General features: G+C 38.3%; 2 protein-coding genes across 4 annotated transcripts; one reads left to right on the top strand and one right to left on the bottom strand.

Annotated features, from left to right (window-relative positions):
- The first annotated feature begins 1,927 nt into the window (after positions 1-1,927).
- Positions 1,928-22,126, top strand: LOC135934716 (sodium- and chloride-dependent GABA transporter 1-like). Of its 2 annotated transcripts, XM_065476664.1 has the most exons (13): positions 1,928-2,076; positions 7,473-7,663; positions 11,160-11,569; positions 14,046-14,180; positions 14,436-14,564; positions 14,628-14,724; positions 14,785-14,917; positions 15,904-16,142; positions 16,590-16,806; positions 17,050-17,202; positions 17,260-17,463; positions 17,541-17,708; positions 18,036-22,126. In XM_065476664.1, the coding sequence occupies exons 3-13, from the start codon at positions 11,173-11,175 to the stop codon at positions 18,213-18,215; spliced, it is 2,052 nt and encodes a 683-aa protein (XP_065332736.1). In that variant the 5' UTR covers positions 1,928-2,076; positions 7,473-7,663; positions 11,160-11,172; the 3' UTR covers positions 18,216-22,126. The 2 variants fall into 2 exon arrangements, with proteins under 2 accessions (XP_065332736.1, XP_065332735.1); XM_065476663.1 differs by lacking the exon at positions 1,928-2,076 and having other exon boundaries at positions 6,868-7,663.
- On the bottom strand, positions 22,105-24,739 carry LOC135934718 (probable cytochrome P450 301a1, mitochondrial). 2 transcript variants are annotated; one of them, XM_065476666.1, is made up of 11 exons: positions 24,625-24,739; positions 24,329-24,514; positions 24,030-24,276; positions 23,863-23,979; positions 23,728-23,804; positions 23,463-23,670; positions 22,968-23,124; positions 22,743-22,912; positions 22,612-22,690; positions 22,347-22,553; positions 22,105-22,291 (listed from the first exon to the last, which is right to left on the bottom strand). In XM_065476666.1, exons 2-11 carry the CDS (start codon positions 24,507-24,509, stop codon positions 22,184-22,186), a joined length of 1,551 nt encoding a protein of 516 aa, XP_065332738.1. In that variant the 5' UTR covers positions 24,510-24,514; positions 24,625-24,739; the 3' UTR covers positions 22,105-22,183. The 2 variants fall into 2 exon arrangements, with proteins under 2 accessions (XP_065332738.1, XP_065332739.1); XM_065476667.1 differs by lacking the exon at positions 24,625-24,739 and having other exon boundaries at positions 24,329-24,614.
- Between the last annotated feature and the right edge of the window lie 1,555 nt (positions 24,740-26,294).

Raw genomic sequence — 26,294 nt, forward strand, 5'->3', positions numbered from 1 at the left:
GGTAAATTTAGCTCATAATTCGCACTCCGTTGGAAATATCATGACAAAAGGAATCGAAATCAACTGAAAAAATAATTAAAAATTTTTTCGTGATATTGAGCAAATTCTTTAATTTAACTGTTTCTTCGGCACTCATTTATAAAATTACTGTGCATTTTATGTAAAGATTAATAATCAAACTGAAAACGATTAACTGTTAATTGTTGTCAACGATTAAAATTAATTTCAATCCACTTTAAAATAGACTACTCTTGCGTCAACCATCAGACTGAATATTTTTTCAATTTTTACTTTTCCAGGTCGCGCAGAGGATTGAATTGTATACTTTTTGCGCGTTCTCAAAGAAGCCAGCAGCAAATTGCTTTCTTTCTATAATGCATATGCAATTTTTCTCCGCGCGATACGCAGCATGAATTATGTAATTTGAATTTAATGCATGTGTATGCAGTGCGCGTACACTCTAGCTCTGAGAAGCAGTGATTAAAAGTCTCACAGTCGCGACGTGTATGTTTACTTTTCACCTGCACATCTGCTGATGTCAGAGACGCGAATCGCGCGCGTATGTAGATGTCCATTTGTCCAGCGCAGACAGTCGTTTTCCTGCTTTGTCAATTGACATCAGCAATTTTTATAATTGCAGAGAGAAACGCCCTTTCCTCTGTAATATGCCAGAGAAAAACCTGATCTCATGCCACCATCAGTATTTTTACTTGTTAAGTATTTGCAAATGGCTAACATTTTAACAGCACAAAAATTAGCAAACATTGGTCGTTTTTGACCTCCTTATTCTAATTTGTTAAAGATTCATTTAATTGTGCTGTGGCTTTCTTACATGCAAGGCAAGTGCAACATTTAATTAAAAATTTACGTTTTTTTCTCTACCATTTGATTGTGATTGATCGAAGATGACCAATTGCCAAAAAGTAACATAAAAAGTTTTATTGGTTTTATTTTGGTTATTTTAAATTTCTTGCGGATTGCTTAACTTGTTGGTAACTAAGTCTAAGTTATTAAAACGCTTTTCCGGGATGTTGGGAGGAGGAAGTTTTATCTAGTATATTTTGAAAATTTTTAAATTTAATCAGCTTTCCGAATGCCAAGAATTTTGCTCTATAGCACTCATGACCGCCGATTTATGCAGCCAAAAACCTCTCTGGAAATGTTTTATATTTCTTGAGCAATTTACGGAAGTCACTCATTAAAATAAATCGATTTTCCAGGTCCAAATTATAAGATCAATCATACAAGGCAGTTGAAATAAAAAAATCTTTATTAGCAATTTTGCTCATCACCAATCTATTCAAATAATTAACTTTTCAATATTAAATAATTTCCTCTGATTATTGGCTGGTCTTGTTACATTTTTAAATATCTCAGTAAAAATAAAACCATTTCAATTTCAATTTGCAGCTTCGGAAAAAACAATTGGAGGATATTTTTAGATCTCGGAGGCGTGCAAATGCAAATAATGCTGGAGTTGACGCCTAATGGTACATTGCGAAAAAGTTTGGCGCGTGGTCCACAAACAGAGGCGCAATTCATCGATCTCCTTTTCAAAGTTGTGTGACGACTACAAGGAGCGAAAATCGACCTGTTTCCCAAGAGCAGGAGAGACACTTTGGCTAGGATGAGCCTGACGCGACACACGTGTGTCTAATTTTGACCTGCTCGTATGTAAAACACGACGAAGAGTGTTTTGCCCGAAATAGGGAATTCAAATCGGCAACTACGGTGGCCGCTGAGCAGCTGCCGTCGTCGTCGCTGCCGTGAGCCTTGCCGTGTTGGATAAATTGTGGACTGACAACTTTTTTCCGCGCGGGCACCTTTCGCGAGATCGCACAGCCTCAAAAGTGAGTGAGTGTGTGTGTGTGTGTGTGTGTGTGCTTCGTTGTTTCCTGCGAGACCGAGAGTGCTGCGTATAGTGTAGTGGTCGTTGTGCATGCAGTGAGCCCGCAACCGAGATCACGGCGGCAGTCTCTCCACCTCGCTCGCTGGTTGTGCGCGTCTCGCGCCAAATATGAGCTAATTATCCGCTTCTGATCTTCGTATGAAAACGATTGAATAGCTATCAAAACTGTGAGTTCAGTTACACTCTTATTACAACAACTTACTTAGCAACATATTTTGAAGCGGGGGGAGATACACAATTCAAAACGTATCAGTGCGATAAATTGTTCTTTTCATTTAAAAACATACTTAATTGTAAATTTGCAGATTCGAAATTTCTAAAGGGTTGTTATTTCTCACTAGTGCTCTGAAATTTCGACGATCGACTGTTTTTCTGAGCTTTCAGTCGTTGCGGGACCATTAAATGAGCAAGCATCATGCAAATTAAAGCAATTAAAACCTTACTTAAATCCGACTAAATCAGCTTTAAATCCGGAAGCCATCAAAATATTTCTAGGGATCAACCGATGCATGAAAACAACTTACGAACATAATAACAACACGAATACGAACATATTACGTGTCATTCGATGAAATTAGGTCCAGAGTCCAAATTTGCGTTCCTCGTTACGAATAACATACGAAACGACACCAGGAACACTCATTTCTGACCACACGTATATCAAAAAGAACTGTCACAACGTCTAAAAGTCAAAATTAACTAAATTTTATGACTTTGGCCCAATATTTAAGGGTGTGATATAGGACTTCTATAAAGTAACCCCTCCTGCAAATTTTGTTCAAATCTGAGGGCCGATGCCATAGAGTGTGTTGTTTAATGTTCATTTCAAACCCTTTCAATTTTTTCTTGACTCCGAACAAAACAATCAACTTCTTCTAGTGATTTTTTAGCCACAGAAATTTTTAAAACTGCCTTCTATAATGACAATACTCTTACAAAATAAAACCTTTCTTAAAATTAGTTTTTTCCAGCAAAATACTGAATACTTGTGAATTGTGCTACCTTAAAAACCATTTATATCGTCTTGGAAATCGTCTAAGAACAATGATTTTACTCAAAAACAATATTTTCTTAAAATAAGTAAATATTCTTGTTAAATTATTTTTGAAAAAAATATATTTTCGGCAGTCTGACCCGCGCATTGAATTAATTCTGCCCCCGAAATTGTCACATGGTTGATTTTTCAAGTGCTCATTAATTAGCCAGGCGCATCGTTTGCCGCTGTCTGTTGATGAGCCCGTGATTAACTGGGCAGGATGCTTGAATTTCATTACGCTTATTAGCGTCCAATGTCGAGGCTTGAACCACGCTCGCTCTGCAAGTTTGTTTTTCACAGTGATATAATTGGCGCTCTTTTCATGCAGTAAAAGCTTCATCGCTCAAAAACAAAACTGCTCTGTTATTTTAAACCCTCAAAAGCAAATTGATTAGAGGCATTTTTTTGTGTCTGCTGACGCTCATGGCTTTCTCAACTATTCGTTGAATGGTTTTTGTTTCCTTTTTCCTCGAGGAAACCACTGACCGGCTGTGCTTGCTATATCTCATAACACAAAAGTTATGTTTCCTCGCAATTATTGATCACGATTTTTGTGTACATGAAACATGAACCATGATCTTAATAAGAGCAGGCAATTAATCGATTTCTGAGCAGCACTTTCCGTCTCAAATCTCAGCTGTAGAATGGCTTGCATGTCGTAGTGACGCATAAAAGACATTTTTTCTTATTTTCAAACAATGGAAACTGCCACAACAAGGAAGGTTAACTCGCTGGTAAATCGTACTCATACATATGCGTATGTAAGCAAAATAAGAAGATCTCATTTGCATTAAGTGTATTGTGTATATAAAAGTGTAACCTCTATTTTACAGTCTTAATCGTATAAAGGGTTGTTCCTCGTCTTTCCTATCGAGCGTATCAGTGAGCTTTCACCGAACATTAATTCTATATACTAACTTTTGTTGAAGCCTCATGCAATATAGTGGTCGGCGCGTGGGCAGCGAGCAAAAACAGCACACAGCCGAAAGAGAGCCTATTTGCATATTTCACCGAAGCACAAAAAGCCTTTTTGCCCATTCTATCCGCTCTTTTCGACACCGGATATTTTGTCAATTGCGGACGAAGCTCCACTCATCGCCGTTTCACTCTCGGCACGAATCCGATTTCACTTCTCGTGCTTTGTTTGCGATTCTATTTTTATTTACACTGGAGTTTTATGACGTTGCATATCCGTGTCTATTAAAAGCCTCTCGTGTATTTTGATGTAGTGGTTGTAAAATCTGCAGTTAAAGAAGCGTATACGTGTGAGCTCGATTAGCACCAAAATAGACTTGCGTCCGAGACCGATCGAGACAGAGGAGAGAATTTCACGGCAGATTGCACTCCTCAGTAGAGTGTATTTCAAGACCAAATATTTGTATTGTCTGGAACTTTTCTTGCCGAAACTGGTATTGTTCCGGTATTGTTTCTGAAAGGAATATTTAAAATTTTCTTGTCTTGTATTGTTTTTCAAACCTTCTTGTTTTGGTATTGCTTTTCTGACAAAAAAATCTTGTTTCGGTATTGTTTTTTTTTTGAAAAAATTCTTGTTTTTGGGATTTTTTCCGGAAGACATCTTTTTTAAGTTTTATATTATCAAATCTTACTTTAGCATTTTAAAAAAATTGTCGTTTTGCTTGATTAAATATATTCTAAAACTGAAACTAGAGAGGGGACCAGGGACAGGGATTACAGGATTCCCGTCCCGTCCCGTCCCTGAGGGACGCGGAATGAATTTTTTATTTCAAGACAGGGGTGGGACGGGACAGGGACAATCTTCAGCGGGACGAGGGACAGTTTTATCGGCAGCAATGGCAAAGTGCAGCATTAAAAGCCTAAAGATTCTTACTTTGTCAACTCGAGGAGGAAAGAAAGCTATTGGGGTTCGCCAAATTTGCAATACGCAAAAATGCAACAGCAACACTGGTTTTTTACGCAAAAATTAACAGCTGGAAAGCACCTAGTTTTGTTTTTGTCCGCATTTTACCGAATTTTACCCCGAAAGAGTCGTATATATTTCGTGCCAAAATAGCCAGAAATTTTGGAATATTGCAATGAGAGATTAAATTTTCGGTCTCTTGGTATAACCAGTGCAGGGTTCGCAAAAACACGCATTTTTTTGGAAAAAAACCAACTGCATTGCATAAACCTTTTTGCGGATTTTTCTGCAATTTTTATTGAAAATAAAAAATTTACACGACCAAAAATAACGATTTTTAAAAATTAGAAGAATTTTTCTATGAAAATTTCTCTACCACCATAAAGAATTCAGGAAAAAACAATATTCTTGTATTGCCTTTTCCAGTATTGTTTGGTATTGTTCTGGTATTGAATTTTGAAAAAAATCCGGCAAAACAAGAACAATACCAGAAATCCGGTATTATTTTTCGGTCTTGTTCTTGAAATACACTCTACTCCTCAGGCGATTCATTTTCTCTCCTTCGCGGATTTGTCGGCTCGTAAACAATCTTCATTCCAAAAATATTTTCCCGTGGTTGCTTTGGAATTTCACCAAAAGAAAAACAGATGATAACGGATAAGAAATATAACAAGATTGTTTTGAATAGAGCTAGCTCGCAATAGGGTATCCATATTTTATTAATGTTGGTATATGACAATAAATGCAGAGAGGATGCCATAATTTTTCAGTTGAAAATTCAATCCAGCCTCTTCTTTGAATATCAAGCTCCTTTTTCCGTATTTATAAAAAAGTTTCCTGCTTAACTAATGTCGTCACGTCGTCACTGGTTGTGGCCCTTATTCATGAGCTTGAGTTTGACAAGAGCTACAAAAAGTTTTTTTCAAAAATTTTAAAATTATTAAAAAAACACCAATAGTACATCGTTTCTAATTTTTAAAAAATATCGTAAATAGGATGCCTGTTGAAGCCGGTACAAGTTGAGATGAATAAAGCTTCAACTTTCAATCAACGAAGACATAAAGTTAGATTATTTTTCTAGTATTAACAATTATTTAAGCTGTGCCTTCTCCACAGCTTTGAAGGCGTAGACCAAAAAGACTTTGTCCTCATCAACCACGTTATATCGTTTTGCTCCCTTTATTCTGCATTGTGAAAGAATAATCAGCCAGAGTTGTGTTAATGGCCTCTTCGAGATTTGAGGGTGTCAAAATTGGAAAAAACAGCTCAGTCTGTCAATTTCTGTCCACTTTGCAATATTAATGGCTTTAGTCCTTGCCATATTTATGCTTTCCCATTTCCGGCCGATCCTGCGCTTTCTTTTTGACACTCCCTTACCCCCTGCAAGCTGGGTGGCCAGTCAGTTGTTGTGTTTATTCACACGCTGACTCTTCCTTGTTTTCTTAGACCTATAGTAAGTGCCAAAAAGAAATCACTTTATTTATTGATGGAAAAAACTAGGAAAGCAAATCAAAAGCATGACCTTTAAAACTGTGTACCCTAGAGGAAATGACAGAACGAGCAGAGTAAAACCCTTTCTCAAATTTAGTTTCACTCAACCCTCAAGGAACTGGAAATACACGCAGAGCTCTGTTTTGATTTTGTAAAAATTTAATTGTGTAAGCCAAATCGTTTTTCCTTTTTTTAACAGATATATAATTTCATTGATTTTTTTTATTGTGTGAATGTATGGGGTACACGGGGCTGATCCTCAATTGATTTTTTTAATCTAAAAGGGTGTTTTAACGCATCTATAGACGTTTACTAATTTCATGGAAGATTTTCGTGTCCCATCCTTCCATTTAAAGATTTTAACGCAAAATTATGGTTTTGTCTTACTATTAAAGTGGTTTCAACCTATATCTGGGCGTGATATTAAGGAACAAATCAAATCCATTATTTTTATAAACTTTTTTGCCGTTTATCCTGTAGCTTAATTATCTTCAAACTCCTTGAAACGACCTAAAATTTCACGATTCGTGCTCATTGGATGTTCCAAACTAGCATGTATATTATAGATCAAGAGTCAACCACGTAAATTTGACAGCTCACACGATGTGCAATTCTTTGTTTTTCTTCTTGCAGAAGACGGCTCAAAAGATCAGGACGCATCTTTGACGCGCCAGAGCCGAAATAGAATGAAAAAATGATGTCAAGCCCAAAAAGAGGCTCCTTCCTTATTATTTACGTGAAATTTATGCATGCACGCATATACTGCGGGGAAACGTGCTGGATTTGCGGAAAATTTACAGGGGAGGCTGGAGTGTGACGCAGTTTTGGCAGAGTGAAGGGGTGCGTTGTTTTGGCGGGGGCGGTGGCGGCGAACGGAGGCGGCAGGAGAGAGGAGCGCGCGGAGAACGGTGCGAGGGGCGGCCAAGCGCCGCGGGTCGATAACGTTCATCGATTCACCGTCGTGCATGCCCCTTCCATTCAAACTGAAACTGCGCCGCTCGCCGCCACTTGCACACTCCCGAATGTCACCGCCACCGCGTTCGGCTCGGTCATTCCCAATTGCAGCCGAAAAACAGTCGGGAGCGCACGTCCTTTGCATGCAGCCGCACACGAGCTGCAATTTTGAAAGACCGGCGCCGCTATTTTAATTCACACAGATTGTGCGCCGACGTGACCTGGCCCATCGCGCCGAGCCGAGAGTCAGCACTTACGTCAGCGCGCGGCACAACCCCCGAGCACGGCCCAGGTCGCGGCGACCACCCGCCAGAGCACACGGCACCTGCTGCTGTCGACACGCAACGACACCCACTCTCTGCTACTGCCATCACATCGAGCCACACGAGAACGAGTGAGTCGGCATTGTCGGCGGCGTGGCCCCGACCTTTTCGCTCTTTTCATCATCCAATCCACGCCCCATTGTTTACATTCCGTGATAAGTAGGGTTTTGCTGAATGAATGTTTTTACTTCAAAATCAAATTATGTGTATCAAGTTTCCCATAAAATTTTACTTTCGAATTCATGAAATATCATTTCGTGCAATTTATATAGAGTTGACAATTCCATACGATCTACACCTGAATTTTAATCATGCTTTTAATTTTAACACTTTTGAGCCTTAGCATGTCACCTCAAGCCGATTTTTTTACCCAAAACTGTATAAAACCACCAAACACCATCAGAGATGGCCCGAAAGCTTACTTTAAACCCTTAAAACTCGCAAAAAATATATCGCGAACAATTTTTATTCCAAATTTACAATTTTCAAATATTTTCTAGTCATTGTATTTTTAGTTTTTCAATAGGCATAATGTTGTTTTTAAACCACTTTGTGGCTAACAGTATGTAAAGTAAAATGAACTAAAAAAAGTCGTAAGTTTATTCACGCATTTCCACGATAAAATCGTTTTTTACCCGAAAAATTATATTTTCGTTCAAGTTTATAACACTTTGATGGTTGATTGAATACCCGAATTTAAGAGACAATTTGAACTTAAAATTATTTCGTCTTGTTGAGCCACAAAGCAGGGCAGCATTGATATAAAGCAGAATATTTAATAGATTTCTAAATTTTCTCAAAGTCTATTTATATCGGAATTCATAGAGACATCCTCCTAAATAATTCCTTTTTTGGAAGAAAAAATTAAATCAACATTGGTAATCACCCAAAACATGATTTTTGGTGAGTTAATTGACCTTAAAAAGTGGATGAGACCCCGTCTAAATTGGCTTGAAACCCGAAAAACAAAATTCGTATATTTTCGTAGACAAAATCATCGAAAAATCCAAATTGTAGCACGAGCAATTAAAAATTTAGTAAAGTCTAAGCGACTAAAAAGCAGGGCATCAGGTTACCTCAAAACCTCATAATTTTTTGATGTGTCTAGGATGAATTTTTAAGCAATCGCTTTCATGAACTCTGCAACTTTAATTTGACCAATAACAGCATGGTTTTATTTCAGTTTTCCTTCTTCCTCTTCTTTTTAACGAGGGAAACTTAAATGAGGAAACTGATAATATTCATTCAAATATCAATGGAGTCTGATAAAGGAGACTCCTTGGCGGCAAATTGAATAAATATGAAACATCTGGTGGTGACACATTTAATAAAGCACTTTCTCTGACACCGCTGGTGGCTGGGGACTATTGATTGACCCTGGAGCTGCACGGATGGATCACGTCTCTCTCAGCAGGATCAAAATCTGTAAAACTATAGATGCACCGCTAGGCAAGGTCAATAACAAACCCAATGCCACACCGATTATGCAATAACTCTCAGCAAAATTTGTTTTGCTGTGAACGACCTTTCAAAGCATTCCATTGTTCAAATTCATAGAAATGACATGAAAACAGTTTGAATGAGTGAGGCGCGCGGAGCAAATCAAATTATTGATTCAGTCTCGCGCTAATGCTGTCGAACGTGTCCAGAATTATTGCGAGTCGCAGGTTGCGTGTGAGCTGGGTGTGTTGGACTGTTCCCTTCCTCTCTCCCAGTGAGCCTCTGATGCGATGTAGTTCGCGATAAACACGCACCCTTTGTTTACAATCGCTGCGCGGATCATTCTTTCGACTAGAGAGAGAAAGAGAGACACCTGGCTTTTGCACAAGGTGTTCACGCCCGGCCTTCTTCTCGTGCGCGCGATGTTTATTACTAATTTTATACGCAGACGGCAGACACGTGCATTTCCTTTCGGTTGGTCAGAAGGATACCTGAGGCGTTTTTTTATGTTGTTGGCGTTTAATGCACAGATGCGATGCAACAATATTGCTTCAGGAATTTCACATTACGACTTGTGGCGAAATGATGAATAATTTGAAGATATCACGGTTTTGATGCGTGACAAAAAGATTTAAAATTTTCAGTCAAGTCCAGGGGAAATGTTATTTAGTCTTGTTCCTAATTTTAATTCCGAATTTTAGCTTGCAACGTGTCGGCTTCTAATTTTAACATTCTAATGTAAACAGCGCATACAAATAATGGTACTTAATTAGTTGAAAGCGGATGTAACAGTCTATTTCGCTTGAGTATGCACGTCTGCACGAGTTGTTGCTATTTCCGTCGCGGCATACCCTTTTGAGGTTGAATCGCCTTTTCAATCTCATACTTTGTTGTAATGGCTTATCCTGTTTTACTGACCACTGAAAATTTTGCACGTTTCGACTTCAAAATATTCAAATTTTTAAAGATAAATGCTTTGTGAAATGAATTTAAAATTAAAATATTGCAAGGTAGTGTAAGTTTTGTAATTAAAATAATTCAAGACTGGTAATTGAAATTGAAGCTAAGTGACAAAGTTTTAAAAGATTCATATTTAAAGTTGTTTTTTTAATTGAGACTGTAAAGATTTGAAAAGCTCTGCTGATCTGCAATAAAATGATTTGAAAACTAAAAAACAATATTGTCCAATGGGACGATTTGTAATCACTAGTAAAACATGCTTAATGGAGATTTTGTAATTTTTTCGCGGAAACCATCGCAATCTTTATTTTATTCTCATTTTTCCTGCGTATGAATCCATTCCAACTCACTGCTGGCAAACAACTGACCTCTTGCTGTAGCCAACTATCATCAATTCTGTTACCTGTCGAGATTTGCGATTTGCATGAATTGCTGCGCAACGCAACGCTGCTATTGTCATTATTTAAAATCGGATTTGTCACGGTTTATTGCGATTTCAAACGTACAAGAACGTCCTTTATAGATTCAAAGTGATTTTATTGCGGATCAGCAGAGCAACTATGCTCCACACCTCCCCACATTCAGAACACAACAGACTTGTAAATTCACAATTTGCATAGCCCTTTTAGTATTTCAAGCCGCGAGATTGGACCACCGTGCACTTACAATTTTAAGGCGCTTTCACTGTTCTAAACCCTGCATTCTGCTCTTCAAATGATTTATTTTGACGAGGTTCAACCAAAAATCGGTCGGGCCAAAAAATCTATTGAAAATAGCTTTTTGCTAACATTTATGCGACGATAAGCTGGACTGATTTTATTTTCAGCACATCAAAAGTAATCATTTTAAGAGTAGAATGCACAGTGGTAGGATTAAATCTGAAATCGCAGAGGACGTGGTGCCTGAAAATCGTAAATAATCAGTGGCGCCATCTATTGGTGGCTTAGAAGGGGCTCGTGTGAATTTGTTTGAATGGTCCAACAAAGAGGTTCTCCATTCTCCAGGTTTCCCTGATATTCTCTTACCGCGTATATAGCCCCGTTTTCTGCGTGCTATTTCGAGAAGCGCTTATAGGACGTCCGCTTTTTCCGCCCTTTTCATTGAAATTCAACCTCAATAACCCTTGACGTTTCCACCCCATAATACTAAACGCATGTCTCGATACAGCAGGCAGTGAGAAATGGCGTCCGGCAAGTTCATGTGGGGCCAGGACAAGGAGCCGGCTGACCCTGAACAGACGTTCATCGAGTTCTCGGCCAAGCCGTCGTCGTCGGAGCCAGCCGCCTCGGCGCCGCAGCCGAAGCAGCCGAAAGCCGAGTCGGAGAAAGCAGAGCCGCTGAAGAGCGCGCTGAAAAAGCCGCCCCCCGGCGCGGCCATCCCCATCAACATCACCCCCGCGGAGGTCATCTCGACGGACACGCAGGGGGTGCCCGCCGTGCCCACCAATAACGAGCAGGACGACGAGGAACGCGGTGGCTGGGGCAACAAACTCGACTTTCTCTTCTCTTGCATCAGCGTGTCCGTCGGTCTTGGCAACGTTTGGCGCTTTCCCTACCTGTGCTACAAGAACGGCGGGGGTGAGTTTTTTAAATTAACAAAATGCGTTTAGTTGCTCACATTTTTATTTTCGTAGTGTGTGCGCAGGGTAAAGCAACTTAATTTGATTTTTTTTAAAGTATATTCATTAATTTTTTTAGATCAGTTACCTTCTTTCGAGATTAGCGTCCCCCTTAATTCGAAAACTCCGCGTCTCAAAAACATTGCGAACGAGCAACATGAGCGCATGGGTTTCAATGGAGCAATCTCAGTCCAGTAAAAAATTTGTGCTATTGGGCTGCTCAATTTCTTACAGAAAAAAGTCGCCATTGCAACTGGCTAGCATTAACTTTCATAATAGTTTTTTCAAGAATAAAAAAATTAACGGAATAATCGTGCCAAACCGTTTGAATTAAATATGTATTAATTATTTTTAAAGATAAGTTAAATTCACAACATGTTCATTATTCCGCTTATCTTTATACATCTATATCAAATATTCCCTACATTGTGAAATTTGAACTTTTTGGTGTAACAAAACTTCTGTATTTCTCTTGGCAAAGATTTATACAATAATGCAGTCCAGGTCAAGAAGTAACAAAGACTTCCCGATATCAAATACAAAATTGCGGCCACTGTCGATTAATTTGCTAGCGGCTTTGACAGCAGTACAAATAGGGTTTCCTTTACGACTGTCCGCCGCAAATTACGAGAGATTTATCAGCGCGCACAGTTGGCAGAATTCAATTGTCAACAACACTTCAAGCTCGTTATAGGGCTGTGCGCATTAAGGTTTAGTTTTCGCTCCTTATAATGATTTTTATAATTTTTTGTTTCGAGGGTCAAAATTTATATTTATCACAGAAAAAAGTTACTAGTTGTTATTAAAATTGGAATTTTCTTTCATTCAGCTTGTCAGGCCTAAAAATGCTTTCATAAAAAGTTCAACGTTTGTTTTTTCTTCAAATATTATGTCTTTTAAAATTATCAGTCACAATACTTTCACGCTAAAAGATTTCCAAATTTGATTTTGATGGTGAAAATATATCATGAAATAATTTACGGAAAAATGAGAATATTTCGGTGAAAAGGGCGAAAGGGTCAAACTAGTTGATTTCAGTTGGCTTTCTGTACAAATTCCTTTCACTACAAGGCGACTTGTGCGAAAATAAACAGCTAACAACTAGATCTTTGAACTCTGACATTTGACGCCATTCAAGGAGGTATAAATATCACTCGTTCTCCTCATTTCTATAAATGGATGCTTTGTGTTAGCATTAACCGGGCCTATTTGTAAACACGCTTTTATTGCTCTTTCCCTCTGTAATATTCGCCGACGAGCGGCGGAGACGAGCCAATAAGGGTGTCACTCGTCGGGAAATTGATTAGGCTCGGGCATGGGGGTTAGATGGTCACGAGTCTACCCCTAGCCGATATAGACGGTGAGTGGAATTTTCCACCGAGCCATGCGCAGTGCGCATCCATTGACTGCTTGTACCTCGGGACACAACACAACCCCTCGCGTGCTAGCGGGGGTGGAAAAGGGCGACATTGCTTTTGACGGATTGGCAGATATATTAGTTAAAAAATATATCTCGGTCATTCCCGGCCAACCGGTCACTGGATGAAATTTATGCGTGCATGGCTTTGGTCATTTCCACCACTGGCCCTATTAATTTCCACTGTTTTTTTCTGTGTTACGCAATATAGTTCAATTTGGTTTATTTCTACAAAACAAGTCCACTGTAGATAAAGTTGATTATAAAGAAAATCTCATTTTGGAAAAATTAGACCTTTTTTAGTGTTAACGAACAACTTGTTGAAATTTTAAGTCAGAATAATAACAAAATTTACCTCTACTCTAACCGGTCGCTTCTCTTTTTAGCCTGTATATACTAAACAAAAACTTTGCTTGAAATCTGGTAGCAATTGTATGCGATGTTCAGAATGGTCGTCGCATTTACGCTAGAAGTACAATTTGCTGGCAAATGGGAATTTAGCGCGAGAGATTTTATTTTATTTCAGGTCATTCAGGCACCGGATGGATATTGTTGTGTGCAAAAAGTCCGAGCCGCAGGGCAATGGCCTCATTTAACCGAGCGAATTGCACACATTGAATGTCTCTTTTAGGACGAGATAATACCATCTCTTGCAAATGAATCAGCAGATTGAAAAAGATATGTGTTCACGGAAATTATCAAAATATATCTTTATCTCGGCTATAATAGTCAATCAGAATGATTTTCATCAAAGGAATGGTACACTTTGTTGAAGAGATAAATCAAGTATGACATTTATAAGGTTAATTAAAACGAATTTGTCTAGTTGATTAATTTTGACCTGTATTCGGCTTCTCCTGCAGCCCTGACAATGATAGAATTTTTTTTAGTCATCGTAGAATTAAAAATATTGGTGTAATAATTATTAATTATTGGTTACACTAAATCTTTCAATTTACATGTTTCAACTTGCTCTGCTCATTTGTTCAGACATTGATGCAAATCTTTCCATTTTAAGGCGCCTTCCTCGTCACTTACGGCATAGCGATGATCCTTTGTGGAATTCCAATCTTCTTTCAAGAAGTGGCGATTGGACAGTATCTCGGAGCCGGAGGAATGACTTTGGTTGGGCAGTTGTGCCCAATCCTCAAAGGTAATAATTGAATGTTCTCTTTTGTCTTTTCGCAGCTGCCTTATTCACTCTCGCGCGCTGAAATTAAGCCGAGTATCCAAGGACTAAATGGTTTTACTCTGGCTAATTTTCTTACAATGGCAGATTCTGCTGGCTTGATGGTGCAATTAAGTGAACAGCTGTCCGACTATCTTTAATTTTTGGAATACAATTTTTACTGCTTGTGCGTGTACGAAAAGATACTTGTAAAACCAGCAGGAATTATTTTTCCCACAGGCGTCGGCTATGCTACGATGACGATGGTCTTCTTCTTGGACATCTACTACTGCATCATTATCGCCTGGACCCTATTTTATCTGATAAACTCGTTTGTCTCTCTGCCAGATCTTCCGTGGCAAAGTTGCGGTACTGTCTGAATTTATTTTTTTAAAGCCAAATCGTGAACCGCGTGCAATGATTATTTTCCAGGCAACTGGTGGAACACTGAGTCGTGTTTCTCTCCCGAAATGAATGTTTCGACAATGAAGACGAACCACACGACCACCCCCGTCGAGGAGTACTGGGAGTAAGCGCGCACGTCAGTCAACTGTGTCAAACCTTAACTCTTTATTCTCTTGTATGGCAGCAAACGCGTCTTGCAAATCACCAGTGGCATCGATGTTGTCGGCGGAATGCAGTGGGAGCTGCTCGGATGTCTTTTCCTTGGCTGGATGCTCATCTATGGTATTATCTGCCGAGGACTGCACCAAAGCGGAAAGGTTAATTTATTCTCCTTCTGCATTTTTCAGTGCATATTCTGGCAAATTGTTTTGTAATTTTCCCCCATAGGACTTTTTTCTCTTGCAAAAAATCGATTTGAAGGCGCAAGTTTCACCTGATGAGAGCAAACAGCAGCTCTTGAAACTTTGATACTCATCCCGCGAGGATTGTTGTGAACTTTTAACCCCCCCCCCCCCCCCACACCAGCGTTTCTCTTTAAAGGATTTGACAAAAGGCAAGACAGTTGCCAAAAACACTTTCCAGAGGTTTTTCTGGAAACTTCTGTAAAATATAACCACCCTTTTTAATAAATATATTAAATTATAAGAAAAACTGTTACTATTCTGCGATTGAATATAAATTTCGGAAATATTAAAAAATTAAGAGAAACGTTATCCTTATGCTGGAAAGTTGGTATCTTTTTGGCTAACATCAATGATCCAAAATCATTCTTTTTTGTTAAATGACCAAAAATCACTCAAGTAAATTTTAACTCTAGCGCTGGTTTTAATTTTTCACCTAGTTAAAATCTTTCCCTCTTTTGCATTATAAGTGTTTTCAGGTGGCAATTCTTGTGTTACATAATTTTTTTCTAGAAAAAAATCGCAATGAATTGCTCCATATTTTAAAATTTCCAGTTGTAAACATAATCACTATCCTGTTAAATTCTAGTCGACAAATTATATTGGATACATTTTTAAGTTTTTGATTAGTAATTTCCAAATCCCAAAAATGAATAAAAAATTAACTCAGCTAATTTAATAAAAAAACATCTACGGGTTAGACTTGCAAAGTGTAAAGTAATTTGTTTTTTTAAGAATATGAGTAAAAACACAAAGTATCTGTGGGGAAAACAGAATTGTCTTGCTGCAATTTTTCCTTTGAATTAAAATAAATGGATGGTTTTTTCTACCCATCTCATATTGTGCTAAATTATTTTATACTGTCATTATTTTATTGAAATTAAAATTTCATTTATTCGCAGATTATTTGGTTCACGGCGCTGTTCCCTTACGCGGTGCTCCTCGTCTTGCTGGTGAGGGCAGTGACCCTGGATGGAGCGGGTACGGGTCTCCTGTATTATGTGACGCCGCGCTGGGAAAAGCTGCTTGAGGCGAGTCCGTGGATCGACGGTGCGACGCAGATATTCTTCGCATATAGCATCGGCACCGGCGCCCTGCCTGCGCTCGGTTCCTACAACAAATTCTACCACAACTGCTACAAGTGAGTCAGTTGGTCTTCTCTGTCTCGATCGGCGTGTATCATATTTCGCAAAAATCATTCGCTCGAAGTTTAGCTTATCAGATTTTTGTATGGACTCTTGAATTCCCTCTCTTAGCCTGGCTGTGTGTGTCAAACATTAAAAATGGAAGAATTGAGTGGTTTTTTAAAAGGGAGTATTGGACAACTAAAACGTCGAAAGAATTGAAACATAAATACTTATATGAAACCTGCGAAAAACAACAAGCGCATTTTAGCGATGACTATGATCTAATTTGTCAGTTTTACGATAGCTTCGAAGCCTTGGCTAATCTTTTTTTTAATATGGCAAATATTTAATCAAGTTACAAAATTTACTACATTTTCTATAAGGATTCTCAAAATTTTTTTATAGTAAGAAAATATTTTAGAAAATCGGAAACTATACTTGTATTTATTTTCTTTTTTAAGAGATGCTATTATTACGTGCATCGTGAATACACTGACGTCATTGTTGGCCGGCTGCGTGACCTTCTCCATCCTAGGCCACATCGCTCTGGAGCAGAAAACTGAAGTGTCCGAGGTCGTCAAAAGTGGGCCTGGCTTGGTTTTCCTGACGTACCCTGAAGTGGTACTCAAATTGCCGGGTGCTCCCATTTGGGCTGCTATTTTCTTCATCATGTTAGTGGTAAGGCAACGACTCTTGACATTTTTCAAACCTTATAGAATGGATTTGATTTTAATTGTTTACAAAATACAAGAATTTTCGTGTTCAGCAACAGAGTGAGTTATTTTAGATGGCTTGTCTTTGAGTTTTCATATTTAACTCATGTTAAGTGATTTTTTCTAGCAATAAAAATAACAATGAATCTCAATGAAGTTTACGCTCAAAGGGAAAGAATTTCGAGATTTTAGGCGTCATTTTTTCCAGATATTGGGCATTGACAGCGAATTCTGCATCGTCGAGTCGTTCGTGACTGGCATGGTTGACAACTGGCCTGAGGTCTTGCGCCCGCACAGGAATAAATTCACGCTCGGCATCTGTTTTTTGATGTTCTTCCTTGGTGCTACCATGGTCACCCACGTAAGATTTTGTTTAAATTTTTTTGACATTATGAGTTCATTAATCCAATTATCTCAGGGTGGCGCATACATTTTCCAATTGATGGACTTTTACTCAGCGAGCGGAATGCCGCTTTTGTGGTGCTGCTTCTTCCAAACGATCGCCATCTCTTGGATTTTCGGCGCTGAGAAGTTCTGCGACTGTGTGCACCAGATGATGGGCATCAAGCCCAACAAGTTCTGGTACATCTGTTGGGTCTACCTCGCACCCTCCGTCATGCTGGTGAGTTTCCACTTTGCCACATAGAAAATTGTAGAAAAATCTATGAGTACGGAGTTTTAATTTGAGACTCGTTTCAGGCAATTTTCTTCTTCTTCATCGTGCAGTACGAACCGATCAAATACGGCAACTACCAGTATCCAACCTGGGCTGAGGCTGTTGGAATTGGAATCAGTCTCACTTCCATGGTTTGGATTCCTGCTTATGCCGTATACTATGTGTTTGCCACTCCTGGATCTATAAAGGACGTGAGTAAAAAGATTTTAATTTTAAACTTTGGTAACAGGCATATCCATACATTAAAAATAATTTTGATCAAAATATAAAGCAATCGATAAAAAACTGCATTTCATTTGCATTTTTTAATTATTTAAAAATTCAATCCTTTTCCGACCATTTATAAGAATTAAATATTAACGAAAATTGTCCAGAATATTTTTTTGTTGGTATTCCGCTATTTAAGCATTACAACAGTAAAATTCTGAGTATTGACATTTTTGTATTATTATATAATATATGCATTAATTATGCTGGAAAAAAGATGATAAAATTAAATAAAAAATAAAAATTTATAGAACATTGTGAACGGCCTGAAGCCCAACATCAAGAGCAGAGCCAAGATACCGAAGGGTGAGAAAACGGCAGTGATCCCAATGTCTGAGAGCAGTGCCGGCCTCATCTCCAAGAACAGCTCGTTCATCTCAAAAAACAGCTCATTCATCTCGACGAAGAACAACTCGTTTCTGAATCAGTAGTGCGAGCAGGGCGCTGGCAGGGTGGACTCTGCCAACGCGTCCCTCCAGCTGAAAAAGTCGTCCTCCCCGCTCGCGCGAGCAGGCAAAGGCAGGCACTCGGCCACGGAACTTTAATCTGGAGAAAATACGATAGTGAGATTAGAGCAAGAGACACTAAAATTCGACGCGCTTAAACAGCCGAAGCGCGTAAGTTTGATGAATTCTACAGTTTAGTTAGGTACGTAGATATGTAGTATTTATTTGTTGCGATTTTTGGTAAAGACACTCTGGTAGGAAAATATTTATAATTAGTTGGACTTGGGATGTTTAGTTGGATAACTTTTTCTATGGAATCATATTTTAAGCACAATAATTACTCTTACATTCATAAATTTTAATTACTAAAACATTTCTACCACTCTACGTGGTTCAAGGAAATGCTACTCAATTCAATGGTTTTACTAAACCTTTCCTTGTGAGTAATTTTGTAAATTTAATTTCATTTAAAAATCTTTTTATTTAAAACGGTATTGTACATTACCAAAAATTGCTTCATTTTTTTTTAAACAAAGAGAATTTTTTGCAACACAAATTTGAACAATTCAATGGGGTTAAATCCGATTATGATTTAATCTACAGAAATGCTTTGTTCCAGTGTATTTACCCGTAGTTTAAAATAATTTAAATTTAAAAAAAATCCCATAGGTCAACCAAACTTTTGTGTCATTTTGATTATTTTTATTTGGATCTACTCAACTCTTTTAGCTGTGGCCGCATTTCTGGTTCCCACCGTGCAAATTATCTGCAGAAATGTCACCATTTCTCACTGATTTTATTATGCTGTATTGGGGAAAAAGTTAACCAACTAAAATTTCAAGTCCAAGCCCGACACGGTGCGCGACGGCGCGTCCAACCATAATGCATTTTCATTTTACACGAAGTTGTTGTTACTTGTAGTTGAGGAGGTTGTTGGTGGTCGAGAGTTATCGTTCAGCTGCTGAATGGTGATATTTACGATGGCAATTTTTTGTTTCGAGTTTTTACTAATGATTCGAAACATGAATAGAATCCAATAATCGGCCTTGCGCAATCTTCAGAAAACTGAAACTCTTCCAAATTTTGCTATCCAGGGTAATCAAACGAATGCTGACACATTTTCGCGAGAATCAATAGTGCCACTATGTTATTATTATCAACCTAATAGCCGATTCTTTTGTACATTGCATTTCCTTCTTATTTGGGTAGTTTACATAGCGTTTACCTCGTCATTGTTGGTACCATTTTACCCACTTTTTAGTATTATATTTTAAGTCCCAAGAGGGTCGCTGATGATTTATCTCAGACTGGTCTCTGATCTACAAACACTTTTATATTGAATGTGTTATACATACATATTGCAATAATTATTCGCCAAACAGAGTTTTTTGATGTTTCGCGTTTGCAAAACTTAAATGGTTGGGTCTTGCTCAAATAATGTATATTGCGTGTGCACAAATCCTGTGTATCACCCAATCACTCTAACAATAACACAAAGAAATCGTTTCGCTTGGAGATCGTTTTAGGAAAGTTTGCATCTCCTTGCCAGGTGTTCATATTCCAGAAACTCAGCCTGAATGGGCTCTTTTTGACGGTTTTATTGTTTTTCTATTGCCTCGGTGGAAAGTCATCAGAAACTCGCTGTGCGTTCAGGAATAATATACTCAGAACCGAAGACTGTCTGCACTTAAATGAGTGTTTTCTGCCGCGTGGCAAAGCCAAAACACAACAGAGGTGAGATTTGTCAAACTCTTCCTTCTGCTACGCCTGGAACTTATCGCGCATTTGTTTTGCTTGTGCCATCACTTGAAAGTGTCGCTGTTCTGGAATAAATTAACCGCATTCAGCAGCGAAAACAAAGTAATATCACAGGATCGGAGAAGCAACGAGAGTTATAAAATGCTTTAGCGCGAGGTAATCTAGCGAAAAGGTGTATCAGAACATAATTATCACTAGACATAGACTGTGATAAAATCGCAGAGCGAAATTTGAGAGAGCAACTCGAGTTACATAAATAGTTGGAGCATAATTTGTCGTGTGTATTGTATAATAAAATGTGGACAAAAAATGAAGCAAGCTATTGACAATACTAACAAAACACAAATCATCATGCTGTTAAAATTGATGTGAAAAACCACAGCTTTTCTTTGCGTGTCAGTTCATCGTTTTTGTTTATCCTCTTCATCTAACACCATACAAAAATTGTTTCATTGCTTGAACTGCTAACTCGCAATCCTCTTGATGTGTGTCAGAAAATTTTGACTTAAATTCTCAATTTTCTGGCACTTAATTGTTGACTTGTGAAAAATCTCAATAAAAATTGTGTCTCCCTTCTGTGATGTGCGAGTTCACTAACTGTTTAAAAAAAATGAAAAATAATAACAGAAGCTGGAAAAGAACTACCGTGTAAAATAGAACTCAAATAATGGCTGTATATTGGACAAGCTGTATATATAAAAACCTGTTTTCGGTGTATATATACTAAATCGAACCCCTCACTGGATGAGCATTCGAAAAACACGTAGAAAAATCATGGAGAAAAAGTGAGTTCAAATGTGTTTGCAGTGCAGAGTACAACGGATGGGAATTCTGATCAAATTGAATTTTGGTACAAGGGAATTTTTGTCACAGGAAGATGCGAGTTGCGGGGTTGTCAACTATTTCGTTGCTCGTTATTCTCTTTTCGTTTGCACTCTGAAATGAGTGTAGGCGGACATTTTCAACGATCGCTGATTCAAAAATTCTCTGCAACTAATACCGTTGCTATGAATTTTGTTTTGCTTATGATACCTGAGCAGTCAACACAGCTGCTGTACAGTATGAAAATGGATGATAATATTTTTTGTTGTAATTTTTTCCCTAATTATTAAAGCCTCCTACTCCTTGTTTGTTCTAGGGAGCGTGGCCATAGTAAAATCATTCTTATAAATCAAATTCCTTTTGTTCGGCCAAAATGTAATATATAAATATCCAGGTTGTTTTCCCTGCTTGATCAAACGAATGTTTAAAATTTTCTGCTGAAGTAAGTTCCCTTTAAAAATTAATTTTTAATCGGTAAAAATCTTTCATTGAATCCTCAACAAAATCAAAAATAGATTGATTGCAGCTACGTTATTATTAAATCTTTTTGGGAAAGAGTTCTGAGAATATTTATTGTTTTCTACAATTTATTCACCTTGAATCAGAAAAAATAATATTCTCCAGCTTATTAAATTCCCATCCCTTGGAGCCTCTGCCATGATTTACGACCTGCCGAATCAATATACTTGTAAAGTGAGGTGTATAGTGTATTCTACTCGTGAAAAGGCGTAGATCGCAATCTGTATTTAGCAGCTGTTAATGTTACGAGAGTCCAAAGATACTTAATTAGGCTGATATAGAGACGAAAGCAGCTGGGAGGAGTTGGCCTTTGTGATACAGGAGACGTGAGGAAAATTCTGATCAAAAATATCATTTTCCCTGTAGTGTGTGTGCCATATATTAACGTTCTCTTTCTTGATCAGGATGTGAATGAGGGCGGAAGTTAGTTGGGTGTTGCGACAAAAATTGCTTAAAACCTTGTCGAGCTGACACGAGTCGAGCGGAGTCGACTCGGTGTTTGGAACAAAGTGCCAAATCCTGCGCTAAAAATTTTGTTTGTCCACCTTTTTTCAGACGAAAGTACACTCTATGTAGAGACTACACGCACGCTGAACATTTAATTAGTTGCTCAATGAAGAACAAAAACTCTGTTTCCGAAATTTATTTTCCGCGCGTAAAGTGCCGCCGACTCTATTGTAATATGCTTGTTTGTACTTTTTAGACTTAAAATGCGCTTAGTTTAACGCAAGATGCGAAAATTGAAATCGAATGGAATGGAAGACAAAATAAAGCATTATTTTACAATGTTCCACACACGCTTCTGGAATTTTTATTCCATCGACCCCAAAGCCATAAAACGTTTAAAAATGGTGTCACCGCACGTGGACAGTGAATTTGAGCGGATTTATAGGTGTGTACAACATGGCGTTTTTGTACTGCATTGGGCCGTACTTGAACTCCCAGCGAAATCTTCTTATCATCTGCGAAGAAAATCTCAATTAGTGCATGGATCATGTTAGGGGTTAGGTTTAATACTTTTGCCAATGTTACTTGGATTTCCAGCTGTGCAAACCTCATTCCCAAGCACTTTCGAGCTCCGTGTCCAAATGGAAGAGCGACGAAGGGATTTGCTTTTTCCTCTTGCTCGTGCCCTCTGATCCACCTTTCAGGTATAAATTTTTCCGGCTCCCGGAAGTATTTGCTAAACCGTGAGATTACTGCGTGAGACATCATGATTTCGACCTGTATGGCAGAAATATTGATTTATGATCATGAAAACATTATTTAAATATATATTTACATTTGGTGGAACTCTGTAGTTAGAGAGTATCACTTCTTTTTCCGTCTTTCTCATGTTTCCGCTCACGACTGGCGTCATTCTGGAATGGAATTTCTTTCATTTTTTCCATGCAGATTAAAATTATAGTGCACCTCATGCTTTCCTTGATGCAAGCTTTCAGGTATTTCATTTCCTCCACCATTTCGCTAGTGATAGGAGAAAATGGGTCAGGCATGATTCGCTTCAGCTCTTGATACAAAACTTCCTGCTTTTCCTGGTTCTCAGACAAGTGCAGCATTAAATTCGCCAGAGCAACAGAAGTCTAATAATTAAATTTAACAGTCTAAAGCTATAATCGGACCAAGAAAATTATTTACTGTGTCGATTCCCCCGAACAGCATGTCGTGCGCCAGGATGACAGCTCTGTTCGGATTCGGGTCTCTTTGAAGAAGTCTTTCCAACGCACTCAGCTCCTGGTCCGCGGGTCTCCTGCTCGACCGTTCTATCGCTTGGCTAATGTATTTTTGGCTCACCCTGAAAATTTCCCCTTCGAGAATATTTAAAAATTTAGACTAATTCTCACTCGGGAAAGCTATTTTTTTGGAAAATGTCAATTTTAATAAAAAAATGATGAGTGAGGAATAAACAAATTAATCCAGAATTGCTCTCAGGGCATTAAGTTTTGGAATTATTACTATAGTCGTACAATTTTGTAAAATATATAAATCCATCTATGCATTTCATTTCTTTTTAATGCCCAAATAAAATGGCATAATAACAGAAAAGTCTCAAATCCATAAAATTCATCTATGGTAAAATTGTAATTTTAGCCTAATTATAAATATTTTTTAATAATTATAAGAATATTTTACTCAGAAATGCAATCGACGGCTGCCGAGAATTTTTTCCAGGATGGTGTTGGAACGAAAGGCCATAGAAAGGATTCGCCGCCCATTTCCAAGTTGTGCATGGTCTCAAAAAGGCTGTGCACCGCGTTGATCATCCGTTGCGGCTCAGAGTCGGGGTCGAGCTTTTCCTCCAGACATCCTAAACGCGTGTCCAACGCAATCATAGCAATCGCTATACCACAATACTCAAGATAAGTGTTTTAAAATTAATTTAACTCGTAGATCTTACACTCAAGCGCCCATTTATTTAGATTATTTTTGAAATCATCAGGCATTTCGTTTTTTGAATCCATCCAACTGGGAATCCTAGTAATTTGGGAGAAATTAATATCAAGATTACCAACATGGCTCTTTTTGAAAAAACTTTTTAACTAAGTCCTCGGCCACCTCGTCGATCTTGGATGTGTAAATTTGCACGATTTTGATCTGCATCATAATCGGATTAGCTTGGTGTCTCCCCTCCTGCCACTCTTCTCCTTGGCTGCTCCATTTTAAAAATTAATATTGAAGAAACATTAAGATATGATTTACTCGACAATCAGTCCACCCATTCCCTTGAAGATGTCTTTGCGGTGAACCTTTCGGTAGTAATCTAAGCATTTGACCGGTGGCCGGTTGGGCCAAGGACCCTCGCCTCTTATGATCGTTTCAATGTCCTTAGGGTCGAACACAAAAACGAGGTCATTTTTTGGCTGCAGTCCGCTGAATTTAACAATTGGTCCAAACTCGTCGTAGAATTGCTTGGATACTTTTATTAGGTCGCCAAAGTCGTACTTTCCTGTCAAATCAAACGTCGCCTTAAATTTGTCAAACCAAAAAAAAAAACTCACTAAATCCAGGTAAGAAGCGGAACTTATTCCCCAGCAAAGGAATCGGCTTCGGTCCAGGCATTTCCTCGTAGGGTCGTACATCCTGGGTTGTCCTTGCTGAATAGACGAGTTTTTGTTCACTCACAGTCAACGCAGTGCTTAAATACCGCTTATTCGCAGGCACAAATATTCTCTGAGCCATTGTTTCTGGTAAAAGAGGCAATATAAACCGTCCAATTAAACAAGAACATTAATATGAAAACAACTCAAATTGAATAGATGCGGTAAAGATTATAATATTCAGCACTGCAACTTACACAACGGCTCAACCGCACATCACACGCTCAATCATTGAGAATGAAAATGATCAAAACTGCTTGCGTATTTCTTTGGGCTCGTTAGCCTCTGAGGTTGACTTTGAACTCAAAACTGTTGTGATGATAAGATAGTGAAAAATTGACACACAATAAAATTTCAATGTCAAACAGACAAAATAATTTTTTTTAAAAAAATATCGCTATCATCGAGAGAGTTAATAATTATTTTCAATGGTGTATGTGTGTATTAGCAAAATATTATTATATGGTCAATTTTAAATCAGTACCTAGTATTTTCATTTGTAAACTGAAATTGAATGGGCTAACAAGAAGACCACACCAACGAATAGTTTTTGTAATGCACGGGGCAGTATTTTAATGAAGGAGATAAAATAATATGTCTCTTGCTGCTCCACTGCTGAGGAAAGAATTATTTACTCTTGAGAAAGCTGCATCAAAAGTATGAGATTTTGAAATGGAAAAATTCATTTTCATAGTAGAAAAATCCATCCAGAATAATCAGCAACCAAAACTTTAATTAGTTGTTGGAATTTCAATTCAAAAAATGTTTAAAATTATCATCTATCATTGAAATGATCGCTACCTGATGGCGCTATCTTTTAATATCTGTGCGCCCCGTTACGACGGCTAAAAGATTGAATACACAATGGCACTACACAGTTAACTCTCACGACACACTTGTAAGACCATTTAGTTTGTGCCATTTACATGAACTGGAAAAGGTTCACAAACTCCCGAAATTATGTGACTCGCATGTGAGTGAAATAACTTGGGTTTTTTCAAATTTAAATTACACCAGAATGTGTCATAATTAATTTAATCCTGGTAGTCATTATTAACAGGACTGGGCTCGCCCCTTGTGGTGAGCGTTTTCCACTGCCATTCGTTTGCGAAAATATTGGGTACGACAGCATAGCTAATGTAGCGGGATTTCCCTCTTTGCTAGCAGAAACCGTTCCATACCAATCAATTAAGCCAGCTGAAACACTCACTCAATGATATATTTTTATTACAATTTGTACTAGCCAGTGCAACAAATGTTATGTTGGGGCTACCATCAAAGTTTTAAAACCCTGGTATGAATATAGCAACTTGATGTAATAGGAAAAAAGGAAAGCTTTTCTTGTCGCAAAATATACTTGGCTGCACCTAAATGCTGCCTACTCTCTCCTACCCTCAGTAACGATTGCATCAGGAGCGCTGATTCGCGAGCAGAAAATTTCATACCAGACAGCTATCGTTGATGCAAGCCCAAAAATTTTACCCTAATTCTTGGCAATGAAAATTAAGGACCAGCCGCATGCCTATAGACGCTGCCCGAATGCAAGCGGCCGCACTGTGGAGTACTGGAGTGCGTTGATAAATTTACTCCGAGGGCCTGCTGCAGTTTTATTTTCAACGCCACGCCGTGGCACTTCCACCAGAATTATTCCGCTCTGGCAGACGCCACGCAGGAAAAATCGGGGAACAAAAGTTAAGTGTAACAATAACACGAAGTTTTATTTCTCAAGATGTTTTTAGCAGTAGCCATATAATTTTCTTAAAAGGTAAAAAATATTAACTAGTAGAATTTACCAGCACCTCTATATAGACTCGATATACGTTTTCAAACCGCGTCTTACAACAGTTTCATCGCTCGTAGACGGTGA

This window comes from Cloeon dipterum, chromosome 1, assembly GCF_949628265.1.
Source record: "Cloeon dipterum chromosome 1, ieCloDipt1.1, whole genome shotgun sequence".
NCBI classification, from domain to species: Eukaryota; Metazoa; Arthropoda; class Insecta; order Ephemeroptera; family Baetidae; genus Cloeon; species Cloeon dipterum.